Source organism: Pocillopora damicornis, chromosome 8 (assembly GCF_964200805.1).
Source record: "Pocillopora damicornis chromosome 8, jaPocDami1.2, whole genome shotgun sequence".
Taxonomy (NCBI): domain Eukaryota; kingdom Metazoa; phylum Cnidaria; class Anthozoa; order Scleractinia; family Pocilloporidae; genus Pocillopora; species Pocillopora damicornis.
Genome location: NC_142677.1, coordinates 5,555,184 through 5,578,521, shown reverse-complemented (window position 1 = coordinate 5,578,521; position 23,338 = coordinate 5,555,184). Strand labels below are relative to the sequence as shown.

Here is a 23,338-nt window from a genome sequence, read left to right as displayed (position 1 = left end):
TGGTTTTTCTGTGCTTTTCCTCTTCCCCCAGCACCCCCTCCCCTAAACACCTCCTTCTTAAAACTCCCTCCCCTAAAAGACCTCCTTTCCCAAACATCCTCTTCTGGCCCTGGATTATACCCATGTTAGTGTCATATTCTTACTCCAATGGTTTTTCTGCGCTTTTCCTCTTCTCCCAAACACCCCCTCCCCTAAATACCCCCTTCCTAAAACACTCTCCCCTAAAACACCCCCTTCCTAAAACCCCTTCTGGCCTTAGATTATACCCATGTTGGCATCATTTTATTCAATGGGTTTTCTCAGCTTTTTCTCTTCTTCCCCTGAACACCTCCTTCCCCAATACACACACACCACAAATTCTAATGTTTGTGCTGAATTTTATTTTACCTTTAAAACCGTTTACTTTTATTATAATCCATCAAATATTTTGCTTGTATGCCATTAGTCTTAATGCATCACACGACCGTATATGCCCTAGCTAAAACTGGAGAATATCTGAGGATATACCCCAAGTGATATTCCCTAACTTTAAACCTTATTTTAAACTATGATAAGTTTTCTTGTAAAATTTAATCAACAGTGAGAGAGTGCTTTCAGGTTGTTACAGAAGACAGGATCTATTTGTTCACAAAGTTTTACCAGAGAACACTGAAAAGTGAAAATCTAATGCAGTAAATGTTAAGCTGTTGGTGAAAATTTTTTTCCCACATGTTGAAAAATATTTGAAGGATAATGAGCAAATGTCAAAACTTCTTCCACACTGAAAATAACTCTAATAGTACTTCTAGTAGTTACTATGAATAATTTAAATAAGTTATCATCACAACATTTTAAGTCATTGGCAGGACTTCTGAAAAAACCTTGGTTAAGGTATTTAACACTTGAAATTAAATGAGATTTACACTGAAAATTGAATGAAATTAACACTGAAAATTGAATGAAATTAACACTGAAAATTGAATGAAATTTAATTGAACTGAAACTGAATAAATAAAAAAGTTTAAAGGAGTGGTTGGAGTTGGTAGTCTGCCAGAAAATGGTAACCTCTTTCTTTAACCCTTTAACTCCCATGAGTGACCAAGACAAAATTTCTCCTTACAATATCGATACAATATCAAGCAGACAAGTGATGAGAATAAAGAAAAATATTAACCAGGGGATAATTAGTTGATCTAATACCAAATTCTCCAAACTAACATCACAAGAACTATATGACAGACAGTAAGGAGAATTACTGATGAGATCTTGGGAGTTAAAGGGTCAATAGAATTTACCGCAACTCCAAAATTTAAGAAATTCTCTGTTAATCCTTTAATCCTTGAGAGTGGTTATAATCTAATATCGCCTTGCAATATCACCCACCGAGTTAAATATAAAGGCCACCAAAAATAAAGGAAATGATCACCAATTATAGAAGCCTTTGATTGCCAAACAAATTCTCCTTGTAAGCACCTGAAGAAATGCATAGAGAACAGTATGGAGAATATACATACTGACGTTATTGTGAAAAGGTTAAGGCAGGTTTAAGAGAATTAGTTTCTCTACCAAATGTGACATTTTTTCTTAGGGTTCATTTTGCTTCCAAGATCACATTTGAAGGCTGCAGCAAAATCTTCCGAGTTAGACAGTGAACCCAGGACCCTGAAAGAACAAGGTGACCAAGACAGAATTTCTCCTTACTATAATAATACAACATCAAGCAAACAAGTAGCGAGAATCAAGAAAAAATATAAATTAGGGCATCATTAGTTGATCCAATACCAAATTCTTTCAACCAACATGAGAGTTACATGGCAGACAGTAAGGAGGATTACTAATGAGATACTGGGAGTGAAAGAGATAATAGCAGAGAGCTTAATGTACTAGTGATGTCTAAAAAAGTGAAATGAATGGGGATGATTTCATGCATTCAAGACTTAAGAAACTGCAGTGCAAAAAGATTGAAGAATTTTGTTTTAAATTCATACCTGAATTTATCAGGTGAGTGGGAGTCGGAATCAAGCCTGACAATCGCAACCTGCTCTCTTATGTTTGCACACCAGCTCTGTGAAAAATGAAGCTCCAAGTCAGATATGAAATATTTCTTTAACTTATTAACCTCTAAGTTAGAGTGACTGGCATCTAATTTCTCCTTAAAGTATTATCACAGAGTGAACCATTAAATTGCAACAATCACTCAATAAAAACTTGTGACTTTTAAACAAATACTCCTTCCCAGTTCGAAAGGAAACACACAGAGAACAGTAGGGAGGATATAAAAACTGATGTTGAGGTGTAAAGGACTAAAAATCTAAAATTTAGCAACAACAAGTTCTATCAACAGCAATTTACAATGTACCTGTGCAAATGCAGTGAAGAATGTTTGATCTGCCGTCATGTTTAGGAGAGGAAGGGGGGGTTCTACTCCTTCTTTCTTTTCCCACTCCTTATAAGCCTAATAAATAAAGAAAATGGGTATGTTATTGACTACAGGTAATTTTTATTGATCTGAATGATAACAACCTGCCTTTAATCCTTAGTTCAAGCATAGTACAGCAATTGAGAACTGTAATTTCTTTCAATAGTGTCATGCCTAAATCAAATATCACGGTCACAAGAATAAAGGAAGGGATTGCAAACTCAAAAAGCTCTTGATTAGCAGATGAATTCTCCTAGGAAGTAAAATGAAATGTAGAGAGAACAGTATGGAGAACTTGCATACTAATGTTAAGGTGTACATGGATGAGTAGAAGTCTGGATAAGAACGATAGACTCAGTGCACTGCTAGCTCTATCAATCATTGGCATTTCAGGCACCAGATGGAGGCAGAAAAGTGTTTTGAAACCTAGTTGTGATTGGATGGGCACATCATATGCCAAGCCAATTTTTCTGCAATGTCCTTTGCATAGTTTGTTTAGAGATTTGGTAGAAGCAATCCTCTTTGAGATTCTAACAGTCTAGTTATCTGTAACTGATTTGTGACAATTGTCCAAAAAAATTTCCTTTAACTAATTATTTTACTGGGTGCATCCTGATGAAAAGATATGTGAGAGGCTCATGAGACTGAAGATTTTCTGGAGCCAATTGATTATTCTGAATTGCTGCATTTGAAATAATTTATACACAAAAAGATGGGGGCCAAGCCTCCTAAATTTCAATTAGTGAGGGAAGGGGGGACTTAAGTTTCTCCTACCCCTCTCTGTTGTTCTACAGCCCATAAGAAACAATAGCAAAGATAAATAATTTTTGTTTTAAAGAAATTCCATTATGTAACAGAATGAATTTTAAGATGATGAATACTGACATTATAAGCAGACTTTAAGCCTCCATTATCAGCTATGTTTTCTCCCAGAGTAACTTTGCCTTTCACCTGGTGGGAGAGAAAAAATGACAAAGAAACAGTTTCAGGTGCTTGATTTAACCTTTTAACCCTCAGAAGTGATTAACATCTAACATCTCCCTGCAACATCCATACATTATCCAGCAAACAGGTAATGAGAATACTCAAACATATCAAGTAGAAGTTGTTGTCTTGATTTAACACCAAATTCTTGTAACTAATTTAAAAGGAAATATGTAACAGCTGGAGGGGAGAAACGACTATCAGATCTCGGGAGTTAAAGGGTTCATATAGCCCAAGATTATATATAGCTACATAATTATCCAATTTTTTTCTAACAGTAACAAATTATTTGTAAGTTCTTTGATTTATACTTAAGCTATAGATACAGAGCTTTGCAATCAACAATTTCTTCCTTTACTTTACAATAAAAAGAGTTGGTCTATCAGTTGCTCAATCAATCCCTTGATCAGTCAGTCAATCAATCAGTGGGTCAGTTAGTCAGTCAGTCAATTGGTCAGTCATTCAGACCATCAGTCATTCAGTAATTTGTTCAGTGAGTCTGTGTTTGTCCAGCCATCTGTTCATCAATAACCTTTCAACAAAAAAACATTAATGTGACTCCAATCCTACATGATAGCTATTGGCTAAGAGCAAGAAAAACATTCCACTTACTTTTTTGTTAAAGTAAGAAAATTGTGAATACTGGTCTATCATACATGCACTTCTCTTCTCATACTGTTCCACAGATTTTTGAGTCCACCACAGGGTTCCATAATTTCCATACTTATCATACATGCGACCTATGTAAACAAATTGAAAAATTAGCTGAGGGGAGGATTCTTCACATTATTCTACACTGAAATAAAAAAAAGAAATGAGTCAGATAATGTTCCTTGTTAGCATACATTTCCTTAAAACTTAGAAAAAGCAGAGATTGTCCAACATTTCATCATAGGACTTTTAGGTAACTTTTCATTAGCTAATCTAATGTTGGCAAAATGTTGTTTTTGATCTTAAAAATCAGTTTCATTTCATTTCATTTTTTGATGATTAGAGCATGATCTCATCACAGCAGAATTTCTCAGGAGGAAGGAGGTAGTGAACAGTTCTGTCTCACAGATAAGTTTCAATGCTCTGCATACCACTAAAAACCCACTGCAAATCAAAGCAATTGTGTGTAGAAATTCCTGTAGAGAATTTTTGTAGACAAACACATTTTACCTGAATTGTCAAAGGCATGAGTAAGTTCATGGCCCACCACAGCTCCAATTTCTCCAAAGTTGACAACCCTGTCAGGAATTGAACAAACAGGAGAAAAAAATGCATTTTAAACATAAGACACATTTTCAACTGAAAATATAAAATTGATATCAGAATAACCATCAAGAGTTAATAAAATACCTGATTACAAAATTGTGATCCCTTAGCCCTTTTAACTCTAAGAGTGATCAGCCTTTAATTTCTCCTTACAGTAATATTGCTGAATCATTCATTAAGATCATGAGAATAAAGGAAATTATTTTCATATTATGGAACTTTGATTAACATGAAACTTCTCCCTATAATATTCATACATTATTCAGCAAACAGGTAATAAGAATATTCAAACTTATCAGGTACCAGCTGATATCTTGATCTAGCACCAAGTTCTCATAACTAATTTACAAGAAAATGTGTAGCAGCTACAGGGGAGAATTAGCAATCAGATCTTGGGAGTTAAAGGGTTAAATTAATTCTCCTTGTCAGTAATAAAAGTATAATATACAGTAATAAAAGTAATAAAAGTATAAAGAAGAGTACAGAGAATATGGATACTGATGTTAACAATTACATTGTTACATTGTGATAACTAACTTTGGGAATTTCTTGTTATAGTGTATGGATTTTGTAGGGAGAAATTACATATGAATCACCTCTGAGAGTTAAAGGGTTAATTATCAATAACAATTACAATTGTTTGAATCATTGTAATACTGAATACAGTAAAATTCAACTTACTTTGGGAATTTCCTGTTATAGTATGGAGCTTGCAAAATTCCTGCTGGGAATACTGCAAGGTAACAAATGATGATAACCAGTCAATCACTTGTCAAATTCCTTTGACTAACCAATTACTTTTCACTCCACATTTGCATGCAATAATAAAATTTTATGGACAAGTATAAAGACTGTTTTCATCAATGCAGTAGAATTGTAGTAACAATAGCTCTAAGAATTAGGAGAGTGACTGACATTATAATACTGCAGAGCTCTCAAGACTCACTCAAATGAATTCAGTCTTGCGCTTTCATGCTGAAACTATTGTTTCGTGCACAATTAAGGTTTCTGATTTCCCCTGTTGATTTTGAGAAGGCAAATTGCTGCTGTGGTGAAGCAGCTAGAAAATTAATTATCCTATTAAATATAATTTGCTCCTTATTCCTCTTATACTCCATTCAAACACCTTCCAACAGTGGAAATTCTTGCTCATAATAAAGAATGTACATCTTGGCTACTTCAGTTGTTCACAATTTTCATGAGGGGGAAAGGGGAAATACCCTTAGACCTCCCTAGAGTATTGATGCCCATTTCACTCTTCACCAGTAAATCAACTTGAGAGCTTTGATAATGCTAATGTTTTTGTTAATGATAATGATGATGAAGACAACGGGAAGGCTGAAGGTCAATGGTGTACATAATGATAATAATAGTAATAACAAGCAGTGGAGTATGACTGTGTTTTTTCTGAGCAACTGACTGAAGGAATAAACTTACCAATCTGGTTCCTGGATGGACTATAGTAAGCATTTACAGTTTGTGGAGTCATATACCACCTATTACAGATGAGATTCAAAGAAAAAAATTAAATTGATATAACTAAATGAATTGATCATAAGATTCATTACAGATTTTCAAGTTGCTTCATAATTGCCAATTTCTCTACAATTTCTCCCACTCAGACCATGACAGCCCAACAAACAAAGGGTACACCAACCAAACTGGACCTCCTTGTTCAGACATTTGTTTCAGCAATTGGTTCCTTTCACATATGCACTATCCAAGGAGGCCAAGATGAAGGGCTCATAGTGTACAATTTATAGTCATTAATCATGAAGAGTATCAATTTAAACATGTAATAAACTAGGAATAAAGGTTAAGACAATAAATCAAAAGGAGTAAATCATTAGGAAAAAAAAAAAAAAAAAGGGAGAGAACTACACCCAAGGGCATATTTGTTGGAACACTAATACAACCTTCCCTGACCCTCTCAGTGTTGATCTGCAAGATGGCATGGACACAGAATTATTTCACAATTTGGGAAGGGAGGGGGGGGGGGGGGGGGAAAGAACATAAAAGGCATTGTTCTGGAAAAATGTCCCAACTAATATGTCTGGGAGTATAGGTTCACTGTTTTGGCCCCCCCCCCACACTCCCACCCTTCCCCTTTCCATTTCACTCTTTTCCCTCACATGTATGGAAATCATTAATCAACCACTAATCTTAAAATCTTTTTTCAAATATTTCCCCCTGTAATGCATTGAGAATTTTCTAAGTCACCCACAACTAATAAGTATGAGGTAATCACACATACAATAAACATACTTATGTTTGTCAACAGGCTTTCGAAGCATATGCAGGGTCTTGGACAGATGGAAGTCATCGGAATTGCGCATGTTCTGAAAGTAATTCTTGGGGTTGAAATTAAGCTGAAAATGAAGAAAATTGTTCATATTATTTCAAATTTTCAATAACAGGTTTATGAGATATGTAATACAAAATGTATTTGAGGGAATGAATATATAAAAAAGGGCAAACATCAAAGTCAATCTATCTACTTTAATGATGTCCAATCAGAAAGAAAATTCAATACTGTTCATATCAACAGCCTCCTCAAATGCATCAACCAAATTATAATTTTCAAACAAAAGGGACCTAGAAATTACTAGCCATTAACCCTTTACACCCTAACATCAGCTTTCATATTCTCCCCACTGTTCTCTGTACATTTACTAAGATGCTGACAAGGAGAATTTGTCTGACAATCAAGAGTTTCTTTAATTGGTGATCATTTCCTTTATTCTCATAACATTAATGTGTGATTCAGTGGGGATATTGTAAGGAGAAATTATATGCCAGTAACTCTTAGGGGTTAAAGGGTGAAGAGACTTCTCTTTTTCAACATTTAGCTTAGGGATTACACTGTCACATATCCTACACCAAAGTTTTGGGTATACAAGTACCCTGAAACCAAATTGTAATGCCCATTTACATCATCAACAACAATTTAAGGTACGTAAACTTGGGTATACAGGAATCTTTCAGCCAAAATTTCTCAAAACCAAATCCGAGTGCCCAGAATTTAAGTGCAAAAGAACCCTGTGCCCAGAATGAAATGAGAGCCTGTGCCCAGGATTGTGACACAGTACAACCCTCCCCCCCCCCCCCAAGCTTTCATGCATTAATTTGCTCCAGTGTAGTTCAAGTAAGACAGCTTATGTGCAGGATAGTCCATTTTACAGTTGCATGCTAGGTTGACAAGCCTTTGAACAGGATTGAAGCTAAGGGTGACCTTGTTATGATACAAACAGTGTTACTTTCAAATGTAAATTACTTTCATTTGTTATCATGCTAACTAGATACTGGTCACCTTCAGCCTCACTCTAAATCAAAGGATTGGTAACTAAGTACTCCCCTGTAAAAAGACCTACTGACCTACATCATTGTTACATGTGAGTACTGTTTTGCAAATTTATGGTGTTCAGTAGCAGTAAAGTTGTACCCAACTGCTTCTACTCACCCCCTTGTACTTCTCTTCAAGTTTTTGTGGATCTTTGAAGTAGTCTGGAAATCCAATCATGTCTACCACTGCATCTGCCTGTAAGTATTAAAGAAAAAACATTTTGATTCTTGTGTTTGCTTCCAACAAGCTGACTCTAAGAGAAATTTTTAAAATCATTGTAATAAGTAATAAATCTTGGACTTTCAATGATTTATTACACCCATTTTGAAATCATTGGTGGTCCTTGTAATCTGATTGGCTCTAATTGGTGTGATTTATTCATGAATCACACCATTTTTTGCTTTAAATTGCATCTTTTCCCCAGCCAATGAGAAGGCTACACTAAAAACAAAACAACCAATCAGACTTCAAGGCTTGTTTAAAGTAACTGATCAAATTGCAGGAAGATGAAAGACATGGATTATACTGTGGCAAATTTTGCAACTTTTGTTTCCAAAACTCTTATTTTTTCCTCCCAAAAAATGGATGAATTTAATTTCAAACTGGCTCAGTATTGTAGTAATAAAATATTTGAACTGACCAAGTCCTGTATTTGGGTGATTTCAAAATGGATGTAATAAAGTGGCAATTGAACCTCGTGTTGTGCAATTTTGGTCTGAAATCATACTAGTGATTTCAAATTGAACTTGTGCTGCGCGCTTGTTCAATTTTGAAATCACGCGTATGATTTCAGCCCAAATTGCACTCCACTCAGTTCAATTACCATTATAAATAAAATAGCAATATTAAATGCTTCACACATATGTGTCTTTGATTATCATTCATTGATCCTGAATGATTTTAAAGGCTGAATGAAATTCATCAAATCTAGCAAGGCTTTCATTTATAAATTCATCAACTGAAGAATTATGTAAAGTCCTCATAAACAATGGCTAAGGGCATCAGAATTTAGCTAGAAAATTCTGTTGAGTGTGAGAGAGTTCTTTGATCTGGGATGCCAGCTAGATAAATGAATAAAGGGGAGAAGTTTCTCAAGAAACTATAGTGCTGCGTCAGTGGGCCAGTATAACAGGGTAATTTAGTATTATCAACTAAGTTGATAATGTAAATTGGCCACCATAAAGATTTTTAAAGCCAACATCTCGAGTGTTAGCCCTTAGTCAGAACAAAATAACAAAGGGCTATTGCTTGAAAAGTCAGCTTTGAAACTCTTTACAGTGGCCAGTTGATGTTGTCAACTCAGTTGATAATACTAAATTAGTAAAAAGGGTAGGTTTCTAGAGAAGCTGTGATGCTGCATCAGTGAGAGAGTATAACAAGGTGACTTAGTATTATCAACTGAATTGATAATGAAAAGTGGCCATTGTAAAGAGTTTCAAAGCAGACATTTCGAGTGTTAGCACTTTGTTAGAGCTTGCTTCAGGGGTTATACTGTGAGGAGAAATTAGATGGTGATCGCTCTTAGGGGTCAAATTACTCCATTAACAGCTAGATACCTTGTCATCCGCTGCCTTGCGTGTCTTTTCATCCATCCACTCAAGAGATGGAAGACCTTTCTTAAATGCATTACGCACAGCATCAACCATCTCAGTGGCCTGCCATCAATTTGAAACAGACATATGTAAGCATGAACTTAAGACTGTACTAGCTGCTAAGGATCCAACTTTAATAAATTAACCCTTTACACCCTAACATCAGTATGCATATTCTCCATACTGTTCTCAATACAATTTCTAAGGTGCTGGCAAGGAGAATTTGTTTAACAATCTAGAGCTTCTACCATTGGTGATCATTTCCTTTTTTCTCGTGACCTGTATGTGTGATTTTGGGGGGGATATTGTAAGGAGAAATTAGATGCTGGTCATTCTCAGGGTTTCAAGGGTTGAGGTACACTACAGTCCCTTACAAGGAGAACAGAGCATGAGGTGACAATAGTCTATTTTACAATTGCATGATTGATTGCCAAGCCTTTGAACAGGTGTGAGGCTATGAGGGTGACCTTGTTATGATACAAACCTTGCTACTTTTCAAATGTAAATTACTTTGTTATCATTCTAACTAGATACTGGTCTCTATCACAACAAGGTCACCTTCAGCCTCACTCTAAATCAAAGGCTTGGCAACTAAGCACACCACTGTAAAATGGCCTATTTTGTCCTCATGGATAACACTAGAATTAGAGTCAGTAAAAGTGAGTCAAACAGGCAGGACTTGCAGATAGCTCTTACATGAAAAGGTGCTGTAATAGAGGCCTAGCCTGATAGTACACAGTAGTTAAGTTCTTCATGAGGGGAATACAAAGTGAACTGACAACTTTATCCTCATGGATAAAACTGTAAGTGGAGTCAATACAAGTTGGTCAAACAAACAATATTCAGACAGCGTTTACTTGAAGGAGTGCACAGAATACAGGCTTAGGCAGCTTTTTATGCAATAAACAGGGTAAGTTATTTAATAAAAGTAGTGGTTGAGCAATACGTATCACTTGCTATAATTTTGCCAAAAAAATTATCCAATGGATAAACTATCTCAATTCTGAGGTCAGATCTATTTGTACAGGTGATAACAGGAATTGTAATGCAATTTGGTGTTAATAAGTATTAAGTTAATTTTTCAAAGACAACAAAGAGTGAGATAGTGCAATTTTTAGCATTTGAAAAATTTATAAGCGCCTATTTACACCAAACTGCATGCCAAATTATGTGGTTACTTCGTAATAATTTACATGAAAAACACATCTCAGAAAGTCAAGACCTACAAAATTTTGGCAGCAGGTGCACTATCTGTAGTTTGCACTTGTGTTACAGCTTTACACTCATGTTACATAAAAAAAAAATGTGCTTGTTTTCAGCCAATCAGAGGGTGTAATTTTTTCATGTATATTATTACTCAAAAAATCAGCTAATGCGTAACTGTGTACCTGTTGTTTGCTGGTTTCATCAAAGACCTTATCCACAAATAGCTTTCCCAAAGCCATCCCTATGGCTCCATCTGTGTTTGCCATGCACTTCTTCCACAAGTCTTCTGATCTTGTGGAGCCTGTTAATACTTTGATCAGATCTTCATGAGCATCACGGAATTTCTCTGATAGCAAGGGTGCAAATGAATGAACAACTTGCCACACCAAGTAATTATTCAGCAACCTGGGAAAAATTTTTTTGTCAGTAAAAATATTTCCTTGAATGAGCTTCAAAATACCTATGCTCAAAACTACAACACAAAATGCAGTATAATTCAATTTTAAGTTTTTACTCCCATTTGGAAATTCTCCATACAAAACCATTAAACCTTATTAAACACAAAAACATTATTTTAAATTCTCAGGGCTCAAAGTTAAAGAATTGTTGGGCAAACAGACCACAGAATTGATATTTTAATACTAGGAGTAAAAGAATGATAAAACAGGAGATTAAAAGAGATATAATAATACTCACATGTCTGATGCATTCTTTATCACTGGTGACAAAGCCGCAAGATATCGTGTGGCATACACCACAACCTCTTCCTCATTTTTAATGTCAGGAATGTCTTTGAAATGATTCTTGAAGAAATCAAGCCAGCTGATCTTAAAAGATGAAAATAATATCATGTTAGAATCCGGGTACATGTAAGATTATTGCTGTTGTTCCTATAATGGTTAACCAGAAGCCTCTTACTGTGTGCTTCTTTGGTTTCTGTTCTGGTTTAATAATTTTGCCTCACATACATTTAAAGACAGATCATATTGTACATCAGACTCACAATAAAAACTCTCATTGGTTAAGAGCTGATACAGGCCAAACACAATAGACATTTACATGACCCATGTCTGCAGTAGATATTGGGTTATCATGTCAAGTTCAACCAGTCTGCCTTTTTTCCAAGCCTGTTGTGCAGGTAGCATTTCAAAACTATGGCAAACTCAGAGAGAATTGTCTCTTTTGGCAGATTGTTTAAAAAAAATGCACAATAAACAATCACTGAATTTGGTTTTGATAGAGTGATATCATGAATTATCAACCTTTGTGTCTGTGTCATCTGTCTCAGCCTTCAGCACTGGCAGATAACTCATACTTTGGTATTGATAATTCATGATATCAAGCTCAATCTCATCAAACATGTGCTTATTATGAGAAGAAACCACAAATAGAGAGGCATTAAGTAGCTCAGGGGAGCCACTATAGTCCATGTAAAGGATTTCCTTATACAATTTGATTTTGAAACTAAAAATAAATTTCTATTTCTATTGTTGGCAAGACTGTGCGCTGACAATATTTCCACTAATCAAAAAAATATTGATAAGATCAGGTTAAAAATTAAAATGAAACCCCTCCCCCCTTGCTCCGACAACATAGATAAACCTCAGTCTACAACAATATTAATAGAGATCTGTAAAGAATCTCTTGTTGGAGTGATCCAAAGCCAATTATTTTTGGGTATAAAAACCAGGAGCCTGAGTATAACTGCAATAGAATTGTGAAAATTTTTGCTTCCCTTCAAGGCCAAAGTACACAATTTGCACTGGACTATGACTTATGAGGTGCAACTTTTAACTTTTGTCAGGTCCTTGTCTGTTCATAGGCAAGGCAGTTAATATATCTTATTAGAAGTTTTAGTGTGTAGAATAATTTTAATTTATAACCTGTGCTGCATTTTGATGAACCTGCAGGCTAGGGCTAGTCAAAATAAAAACAACGAGTAAAATTACTCAGCGATATGAAAGACCAAAACATCAATTGAAATAGGTTATTTATTTTCCAGCTGATTTTAATTATTTTCTGCACATTGTTTATTAAGCGTAGAAAGCAAAGCAGATAGAGAAGTGTAGCATGCTTAGCCAAGTGGTTACACAATTATTTTTTTTACAGTACAAATAACCACCATTTCAAACAATGCATGATCTTTGTACTTGATTTACATGTTATTTGCACTCTACGTGGTGCATTTGGATAATAAAATTTCATAGTGCCTCTCCCCACTAAGAAATATAAATAAGTCCACTGGCAACTGTCATAGAAAGAACAGCAATACTCCTGGCCACTTCTTGACACTGATACAAGAGAAAGCTTTAATTGGCTGATGGATATAGGCTGTCAGGCTTGAGAGCAGACTTACCACAAAATTCAACTGACTTAATTTTTTTTTTGTATCATGAGTATCTTTTGTCGTGGCATTAAGACTTGTCTTGCACTAGACAAGACAAGTGAGAAGATCAAAATGTTTCAAATCAATCCTGTAATAATCCAATATTCTTCCATATAATTCCCTTACCTGCGGACAAAGCTCTGTGAGGTTCTTGATATTTGTTTTGTTGTAAATCTCATCAATCTGGCTTCTGTTTTCATGAGGCACAAAAATCTGAAAACAAAGGTGTTTAAATGAAAATAATAAGTATATTAAAGTTATCAAAGATGACTATCAACCTATAATTTATTTTAAATGAAAATAGTCAGTATGTTAAAGTTATCAAAGATGACTATCAACCTCATGAAAAACGTTTTTTTGAACTTTGAAAAATTTTTCATGTTGATTGTTACTCACTGATAAACAGGTTCTCCCTTTAGTTAATACACATTTCCTTATTAATTAGTTACAAGAATTTGATGTTAAGAAAACAGCTTTTACCTGATAAGTTTGAATAATCTCATTACCTACTCGCTGGATAATGTATGGTTATGATAAGGAGAGGTTACATGTTAATCACTTCTGAGAGTTCAGGGTTAACACGAAAAAAGGTTTCTTTTTCTGCTGCTATTGTAACAATTTGTTCCATAAAAATAATGACTTCATGAGTTGATCACTCTAAATCTATGAAACCTTCCTCTAAGAGGATCTAAATTCAAGTTCTCTCTACTGTCTTTCTTACATTTCTAGAAACATTTACGATGAGAATTTGGTGTAGAATCAAGTAAAATCCCCTTGCTAATGTTCCTTTTTGTTCTCATTATGTTTCTACTTGACAATGTATTGATATCATGACAAAAAAAAAAACTTGTTCTCTTTGAGACATGGAAGGGTTCAACAAAAGGCCATTTTACAGTTGTGTACTTAGTTGCCAAGCCTTTGATTTGGAATGAGGCTGAAGGTGACCTTGTTGTGATAGAGACCAGTATCTAGTTTGCATGGTAACAGTGTAATTTATATTTGAAAAGCAGCAAGGTTTGTATCAAAACAAGGTCACCCTTAGCCTCACTTCTTTTAAAAGGCTTGGCAATCAAGCACACAATTGTAAAATGGACCATTGTTGTTCATGTTAAACCCTTCAACTTCCATGAGTAACCAAGACAGAATTCCTCCACACAATATCAATACAATATAATACAATGTCAAGCAGACAAATAATGAAAGTAAATAAAAATATAAATTAGAGAATTATCAGTTGGTTCTCCAGGCTAATATGATAAGAATTGTATACCATGCAGCTGGGAGAATTATTAATGAGATCTAGGAGTAAATGAGCTGAAAAAGTAAAAGTGCTGTTAAGGAAAACTGGACCCTCTATCATTGGTGCTTCAAGCTACAATCAGTCCATTTGAAGTAGCATTCCTAACCTTTTTACTCCCAAGATCTCATTAGTAATTCTCCTCACTGTCTGTCATACAATACTAATGATTTAAGCTCTGAGAATTTGGTATTGGATCAACTAACAATACCCCTGTTGATATCTTTTCTTTATTATCACCAACTTCTTCTTGATATTGCATTGATATTGCAAGGAGAAAATTATGTCTTTATCACTCATGGCAGTTTAACTCTTTAACTCCCAGGTCAAATTTGTAATTCTCCCTACTATCAACAATACAATTCTCATAATGTTAGTTCAGAGAATTTAGTATTGGACCAACTAATTATCCCCAAATTGATATTTTTCTTTATTCTCATCACTTATCTGGTTGACATTGTGTTGATATTGTAAGGAGAAATTCTGTGTTGGTCGCTCATGAGAGTTAAAGGGTTAATGGTTAATAAAAGGAAACATGCTATCAACAATACCTACTATTAATCATTTTCTAAGTGACAAACCTTTGCCAATTTAATTTCAAACTCTAAAACCTCTTGCATCTGCCTTCTTGTTTCATTCTCCTCTCCTCCCAGTAAAACGCCAATAGTAGTCATATACTTCAAGTAGGCAACCAGTTTCTGTGGACAAAGAAAACCATAGCCTCATCAGTACACTGGGGGGGGGAGTACACTCAGTATGGGGGGGGGTGTCATACTGTGTTAAAGAGGGGGTACTCACCAGCTTTTGCTACCTGAGTATTGTAGGTTGTTTATTTTAAAAAAAGGGCTTACAAAGGGGGGAGGGGGGGGGCACACAAGCACCCCAGGACCCACCTAGCTTGAACTTTGCATTAGAATTTGAGACCAATAACTTGGTGAGAAGCAGTCGGAGAAATACCTACCTCTTGTCATGTGGAATGAAATATAAAATATCTAAGAAATAGATAGGCAGTTTAATAGCATTTTTCTTCTCCTTTTACACCTAATCAATGCTAAAAATTGTTCCTGTTCATCAATCCTTTAACTCCCAAGATCTGATTGTTCATTCTCCCCTCTAGCTGCTACAGATTTCCTTGTAAATTAGTAACAATCAACCTCAACTCTAAATATTCTCATCAGTATGTTGCTTCATAATGTATGGATATTTTAGGGAGAAGTTACATCTTATTCACAACCAGGAGTCAAAGAGTCAATGACTTCTGTGATGACAGAGTGTGTTAGAATCCACTCACTCCCATCAGAATTATAAACATCATATAGACAATTATTAACATGCCAGAGATGAAACCCACCGGATCAGTTAAGTTGCTAAGGTAGTATGTTCGAGATAATGCCAGTCCATTTTGATCAACCTTCAAAAAAATATAATAACCATAAACTTACAATGCACAACAATGAGATCATTTTTAAGAGCTTATTTACACCAAATTAGATGTAAAATCATGTTAACACTTATTAATAATTTACATTAAAAAAAGCATCACAGAAAGTCAAGACAGACCAAATTTTGACAATGCACACAGTAATTGTAATTTACACCTGTGTCACAAATTTGCACTCTTGATATATGAAAATGAACTCATTTTCAGTCAAACAGATGTTCGCAGTTTCCTCACCTATCCCGTTCTAAGTTATAGTCACTGATAATTTTGATTTTCTCTTATGACCGCAGATAGGTTGCGGTTGGGTTGAGGTTGGTGCTTCCCATAACCGCGGGAATATATCTTTCCCAATTAAACTGATGTACACATTACATCGGTAGTACGCTTACCTTAATAATGTTTTTTGAAGAATTTTTATCATCTGCATCAACATCTATGCCGAAAAAGGCGGAAACTGAATACTTCCTTTGAACTATTTTTAGGGTTTTGCCAAACTCGAATTTTGTTTTGTTCCAATCTGGCGACGTTATGCTCCATCCACCAAGGTCATCAATTATATCAAGCAGTGGCTTTGCCCCCATTTTGTTGATTGATGTCATGTTCATACAGGAATCGTAAAAAGTCTTGGCCTTCTTCATGGTTGGTGACCTCGTTGGTGTAGCTAACAATTGGCGTAGAAGCCTTTCATTGTCTTCCTGCAAAGCTGAATAAATCCCCCAGAAAGATTTGCTCTCAGGAATTGGGTGATTCTGCAACCAACCTCCGCAGGCATATTCGTAAAAATCGTCGCATGGTTTAACGGATCGGTTTAGTGCGTGAAACATGTGAAAAGCTGCGTCTATACAACCCTCGGTAACACACACAGTACTCTGGTGTGAGGGTATCACGACCTTCTCTTGTTTATGTCTTGACAGCAACGCAGATAACACGATGCAAATCACGATGAGCGCAGCAATGATCCCAACAAGGGCTGTGGTCTTTGAAAGCTTGCACGGGGAGTTAAAATTTGAGCCATTTCCCGCCGAGGAGACGGAGAAACGAACCGAGGGATGATCTTCGACTGTGTCGTTAATGAGCAAAACTGGGTCGCTGGGTCCATCTTCCCAAGAATCTTCGCTTAGCAAAGGAACGTTTGTTGTTGTATCGCTGATTTCAGCCCGGGTATAGTCTCTGGTCGAGGACATTCTCGGGTGTTGTGCTGATCTCAAAGACAACGATTACTGACCAAAAATTTGTCACTTGTTCTCAAGCAAAACATAAGACGTTTTCAATTTGCGTTCTTTAAAATGGCCGTCGGCACGAAGTAGCCAACAACACAATGGTGTGATTTTATACAGTGCTTCTCAGGAACAAACTTGTGCTCCACTGGTCTCACTTTTCTTCGGAGTTGGACTCTCACAGATTAGGTTTCCTGATAAAATCAGGCCGTCGGTGGCTCTCAGGGAAGTGTTCCTCCTTCAGTACATTGCCTTAATATGCAAATGTAAGCAAACCGGAAGCTCAGATGCAGATGTTATTCAATTTGGGCTCACGTAAACGTGCACCGGACATTAAAATGACCCCTGAAGACCATAAGCAACGAGGAGATAAATAACAAAAATGAGGATCGTAAGTCAAGGAAGTAAATAACAAGAACTTGTCCAAATTTTTTGGAGAACTCCGTACCCAACACCATCATTTTTCAGCCAAACAAAGAGGTACAAAAAAAGTCTTTTTTTTTAGGAGGGAACTTAAAAATATAACTGACAAACAATTGTTGTGGCATTTTTTTCTTTTCATTCCTCTCACAGATGGTTGATCTTGACTACATCCGCCCCCTATGACAAATACCAGGGTCGGCCAGGGTTTTTGGGTATTCGGTATTCAGGGGTGTTTTAAATCGGGTATACGGTATATTGCAGCTTAAATATGGGTATTCAGTATATCACTTTCTTTGAATTTCAGGTATAAAGTATTCAAAGCTTCGATTATTTTTGGGTATATTTGGAGGAATTTGGGGTATTTTGGGGTATTTTGTCGATTTTTTTTCGGGTATATTGGTATTCCACTACCCCCCCTGGCCGACCCTGAAATACGGTACACATAATTTCTAATAAAAGTCGGGTGTATGTATTTTGTCACCTCGTTAGAGACAAGCCGAACGTCACAGACTCCCCCCTAAAAAAACGCGTTTTTCTTCTTTTTTTCCCGTCATTTTCTTACAGGACCACCTTTACAAGTTAATGTTTTATAGAAAAATGTTTATGTACTATATTTACAGATCCGTGTGTAACAAGGCTGTATTTCTACAAAGAAAATCCACTACAAAAAGTTGAAACTAAGTTGATTCGTTACATCACGCAAGGCGGGCCATTTCTTATCACGTGACCATTGTGGACAAGACAGCTCAGGTTTACGGTATGTTCTCATCTTGAACGCAACTATACTGTGCTTTCTGGTGTCAAATCGCCATGGATTTGAGTAAAATCGCTCAAAATCTCATAAAATGTGTCTCTACTGGAGAGGTAAGAGCTTTAACAGTTAGTGAAAGCATTTTAGAAACGAATTTCTTCACAATCGTAAAATTGTGCACAGCTACAGGTCTCTTTGAAAAGCTTTTCGAAAGATTACTTGTACTTTTCCGACGCTCTGAACTCAGCCTAATGTGAGGGTGTCAACCTTTACAAGTCTCATTTTCTCTTTAAGATGTGCAATCATTTCCTTCTGCAACATTCAATTTTCTTAAAGTTACTTCTGTTACGTAACTCTTACAGTACTAATATTCAAGGAGTCCATGAGTGAGTTTCAGCTTATTTCCTTGGCTCTTCGGAATATGGCCCATAATCAACATATTTACTTTCCAAGTCTTTGATTCGATTTGAATGATTTGATTCAAGCAATTTTTTCCAATTATTTGCACTACAATGACTGATTTTGGGTATTGAGTTAGAGATGAAAACTGGGTGTGGAACCTTATTTGACATGGAAATATCGGTGAGGGTGTTATGGGTCAATATGGAAAACTTGAATAGTAGTTATTGTCTTTGGTGACAATTTGAGAGAATGGTTGAATTCACAAACTTTCAGGCCATCTAATGTTTCCCCTATAATTTCCATGAAGATCTTTCACCTATGACAAAGTTATAAATAGCATGGACTTTATGACCAGTATTTCAACCTTTGATATCTTGAACTACCCAGGTGGCATCATCTTTCCTAAATCCATCAATTGAGAATAACTGTCCATACACTTTCTTTGTTATTTTTTTCTTTGTAATTCCTTGAGAGCTTTTAACTTATCATGTGAACTCACTATTATTTCTGATCAGATGGTTGAGCTGCAGAGTTTATGGGCCAAGCAAACTGCAGTGGTAGTTTTTCTTCGTCGCTTTGGATGACAGTTGTGCAGGCTGTGGTCGACTGAGCTTAGTTCGGTCAAATCACAGCTTGATGCACACAATGTACGACTGTGCGGTGTGGGCCTTGAGGAATTAGGTCTTGAAGAATTCGTAGAAAAAAAGTTTTTCACTGGAGGTTTGGAAAAAAAAAATTGTTGAACTTTCTGAATGATACATGCATTTTTATTAATTCGTACTTATGATTTATTGCATGGCAGATGCATAAATGATGTCACCATTGACAACATTTTGCTTTTTTATCATATAAAACAAATAGACTCCTTATTGCAGTGGGTCTGTTCAGTAATAGATCACAAAAGACTTTGGTTAGAACATCAATGACACTTAGCTGCTCTTTGCTTGCCTTTTTTTTTGTTGTTCTCTCCACATTCTGATGTCATCTGTAACCTATTACCGAACAGATGCACAGCAACATGGAATCTTTATGGTTTTTTTGCAAAAAAAAGCGTGAAGCTTAATAGACACGACGATTCATTTAGTGTGTGTCATGTGGGTGTAGTGGTTACCCAATCTTCACGTCAGAGGCTCGTGTAAATATGCTCAACTAGATTTCACATGCCTCAATGTGGATACAATGTTCCCTGTAAGGTGGAGCTACCTTTTTGTCTAGTGTTTCTTTCTTTTTTTATTTTTTGTAAATCTCTGTCAGCAATTTTGTCACTCTCAAATGCCAGCAACCCACCTTGTTACTTTTTTCAATTGAACAAATAAAATTTCCATTTCAGGGTTCCATAGTTGGAGTAAACTAGTTGACCATTAGGGTAATGACTTTTTAGACAAAAATTGTTTTTGAAGTGATTGCCTAAAATGGAGTATGTGGTCTTTCCTTAGAGTTGTACATTGATGCTAAACAACAAATCTACAAAGATTTGGGATTCAAGAGGTAAGTAATTCCTGTCATCTCTACCTAGCCCACCTCTGGTGATCCCATGTCTGCATTGTGACAGACTGTTTTGAGCTAAGATTGGACTTTTCAGTCATCTTTGCACTTGCAACACCCACTGATACATGAAGCAATGGTCATCTTTGCTAGGGAAGGACAAACATCATTATCATCATCATCATTGATTCTGGTCACCTCTATTTAACACCATTCTCTTACTTATTTCACATTTATGCTGGCCTAAGGTTGAATGAAAGATAAATATAATCAAATTGCTAGACTTAAATGCTTTCACTTAACTTTTTGGACTATGTTTGATTTTTTTTTTTAGGTATAATGTTATCAATGTTTTTGGTGGATTGGCAGCTAAAGAGACACGACTCTCAATATCCAAGGCAAGCATTGCTCTTTTATATTGCTTTTGTTTTTCATTTTTGTTCCCTATATTTTCAATCAAATTTTGGTTATATTGAATTTTTGAGAGATGCAATAGCTTAGAACCTGGTGGCTTATACTATTGACTTATCAAAGAGCAGGCACTGGCCCTGGCCAGAGTGTTCTTGTATTGTGTTTGTGGGTATTACATTTGTATCTTATGGTGTCCATTCCAGGAGTGCAAATGATTACTAGCAAACTGCAAGGGTGATATGGGTAATGACTTGCATTCTGTACAGGAAGGCAATACTCCATAGTCATCTCTTGTGACAGCGAAAATGTTATCTTTTTAACTTAAAATACTTTTTATTTAGACAGCAGCAGTAGTAGTGGTAGGTTGAAACTAAAAACATAAATGAGAGTTGAGTTAACCAATTAAGGTAAACAAATTACAAACAATTACAAACAACAAATGAATACAAAGGAAGTGAAATGGAAAAAAAAATACTTTCATTGATAACACCAGATATATACCTGCAAAATTGAATAGCTTGTAGACTTTTAAACAGAGAATAACAAAAAACATGAATTTAAGTCAACTGACTTAAGAAGTGATAATGCATAAAAGATAAAACAAGAGGACTGTGAAATAATGTGCAATATAAGAAACATGCATGAAGATGCAGCTGGCAAAGAACAACACCAGCAAGCTTAAAAAAACATCTACGATGAGGTATGAAAAAAACAAAGAATGAATCAACTAAATACAAATTACCAAAAAAAAATTAATGAAGGGCTTAGATCTTATTCCTCTATTTGTGAGAGGTTTCATCCCATAGGAAGTTTGCCCTATCAAATGATAGGGATTTGCTGGTAGGCCTTTCTACTCTTGTAATTTTGCCTTCAATAAAGATTTTTCTCCTTAAATGAATATTCATGGAATTAACAATGTTATCAAATTAGAGCATTAAATCAAATAATTAGGGAAGCAACTAGACACCAACTTGTTTAAAGGAGAATATGAAAGCTACAACATTAGCCTTTTGTCAGGCCCCATTTCTCATTCATCATGCCTCCTCCAAGAACTTTTTGACCAATGATAAAACATGATCAAAATGAGAACATAATTCGGCTGAAATTCTAACCTTTTTTTGGTTAGTGTGATTAGATTTCATTTCTAAAGGCAAGAACTTGCTATGGGTAAAAAGGGACAATTTCAAGCAAAATTTCAATGAGGCAAACCCCTTGGAAGACTCAGGAATACGTCCAAGGCTGAACATGTTGGAAATGCAGATTTTGATTTTTAATGGTCACAGTTCTAGTCATTCATTATGTCTCAATGTCTTGTCAACTCTGATAACAAATGCTTAGAAAGTTCCTATAACTACACCCTTTCTGAAGTTGCTAAGGCGGTATGATTGATGTCACCACTATGGATATCTTTATACCAATTGTAATGTTAACTGAAAGTCACCCACTTAGTTTTGACTGTCACACACTTAATAGCGGAACTTGCAGAGCATAGCCCCATAATTATACAAAACAGTAGTAACCCATCAAGCTGAAAAAATTTTTATGTACAACCGTATGACCGTACAAGGTGCTACTTTTAACATGTGTGGTCAACTGTACTGCAGGCACGCAGTGGTCAGTGCACTGGGCTCCAAGTTGGATGACCTAGGTTCTAGTCCTGGCTGGGGCAGGGTGTTGTGCCCTTGAGTCGTGCGGGGGGAAAAAAAAATGTGAGCTCTGCTTTTAGGCTTGGCTAAATCTATATATTATTTCCTACAAATGAAGCATTGTGGGCTTACAATGATTTTATTTAAACACCCTATTGTTTCCTCGTGCTGTTGTAGGCCAATTCATTGGGAATCAAAGGAAACATGAAAGGTGATGGCATGCAAAATGGTGGTATGCTGATAGTGACAGCAGGTGGAGAGAAAGTTCTTCTAGATCACAAACAGGCATCTCCAGGAGACCATGTTGCCAATGAAAAAATCCTTGAAGTCCTAGGAATCAAATCTGATGAGTCAAAGAAGGATGAAACAGAATCTGCATCAGTGGCCGGGGCTGATTGTGGGTGTGCTGCAAAGGAAGGGGAATCATAAATTAAATTCCCATAAATGGATTCTCACCACATTAAAGTTTAGTTCGTTAAATTTTGAATGGTGTATTAATTTACACTAATACTCAGCTGTGATAATTGTGTCAGTATGTAATGTTCTCTGAAAGAGTTATATTTTAGGCTACCATGTGAAAAACTGCTTTCTCCAACTTTAATCCTGTACCTGGTTTTGCAATTGTTCCTGTTCTGGTTGTGTTATGATGCCATTGTGTTAAATGCTCAAGCAACACATGGTGGAGGAATGTTTTGACAATCACGAGCAGGTCCTACAGCTGAGCTACAGGGTTAACAGTTGGGGCCCTGCTGTTCCAAAAAAAGTTGTTAATCTTAAACTGTTTGTTATGTTACAAAAAAATGCTTTATAATAGTTTTTTTTTTTCAACAACAGTTGCAATCCAGTCATGCTTTGATAAGATAGTCTGATAGAGAAAAACAAATCATTACAAACAATTGAATATGACAAATTTTTTAGGAAGATGCTGAATTCTCTTAAATGTTATGAACAGTTACTGGTGAAATAAAGGAAATAATTGTCATAACTTGCTGGTCTTGTTTCTTAGTTGCATCAGCCAGAGTTTCACTAAAGAGAGAGACAGTGAAATACCCAAGAAAGGTGTGAATATTATTTCTAGATATGGAGATCAAATGGCACA

The 23,338-nt window shown here is 35.9% G+C and overlaps 1 protein-coding gene and 1 long non-coding RNA gene across 2 annotated transcripts; one reads left to right on the top strand and one right to left on the bottom strand.

The window, feature by feature from the left end:
• Positions 1-1,403: 1,403 nt before the first annotated feature.
• Positions 1,404-17,412, bottom strand: LOC113664231 (endothelin-converting enzyme homolog). The gene is made up of 17 exons (XM_089214385.1): positions 16,294-17,412; positions 15,815-15,874; positions 15,045-15,161; positions 13,293-13,379; positions 11,477-11,607; positions 10,963-11,185; positions 9,539-9,637; positions 8,100-8,177; positions 6,905-7,008; positions 6,077-6,135; positions 5,321-5,372; positions 4,544-4,611; positions 3,995-4,122; positions 3,284-3,349; positions 2,339-2,434; positions 1,968-2,044; positions 1,404-1,641 (listed from the first exon to the last, which is right to left on the bottom strand). The coding sequence occupies exons 1-17, from the start codon at positions 17,086-17,088 to the stop codon at positions 1,542-1,544; spliced, it is 2,340 nt and encodes a 779-aa protein (XP_089070511.1). The 5' UTR covers positions 17,089-17,412; the 3' UTR covers positions 1,404-1,541.
• Positions 17,413-18,311: 899 nt separating this feature from the next.
• LOC113664245 (uncharacterized) lies at positions 18,312-22,521 on the top strand. The gene is made up of 5 exons (XR_016189123.1): positions 18,312-18,408; positions 19,213-19,417; positions 20,134-20,185; positions 20,517-20,580; positions 22,417-22,521. It is a non-coding gene; the product is annotated as an uncharacterized LOC113664245 (long non-coding RNA).
• Positions 22,522-23,338: the final 817 nt, after the last annotated feature.

Excerpts from the sequence above, each read along its gene's own strand:
- LOC113664231 (XM_089214385.1), bottom strand. The coding sequence starts at position 17,088 with ATGTCCTCGACCAGAGACTATACCCGGGCTGAAATCAGCGATACAACA. Across the intron at positions 15,875-16,293 it reads CTTCAAAAAACATTATTAAG|GTTGATCAAAATGGACTGGC; the intron begins GTAAGCGTACTA and ends ATTTTTTTGAAG. Across the intron at positions 4,123-4,543 it reads TCATGCCTTTGACAATTCAG|GTCGCATGTATGATAAGTAT; the intron begins GTAAAATGTGTT and ends TTGTTTACATAG.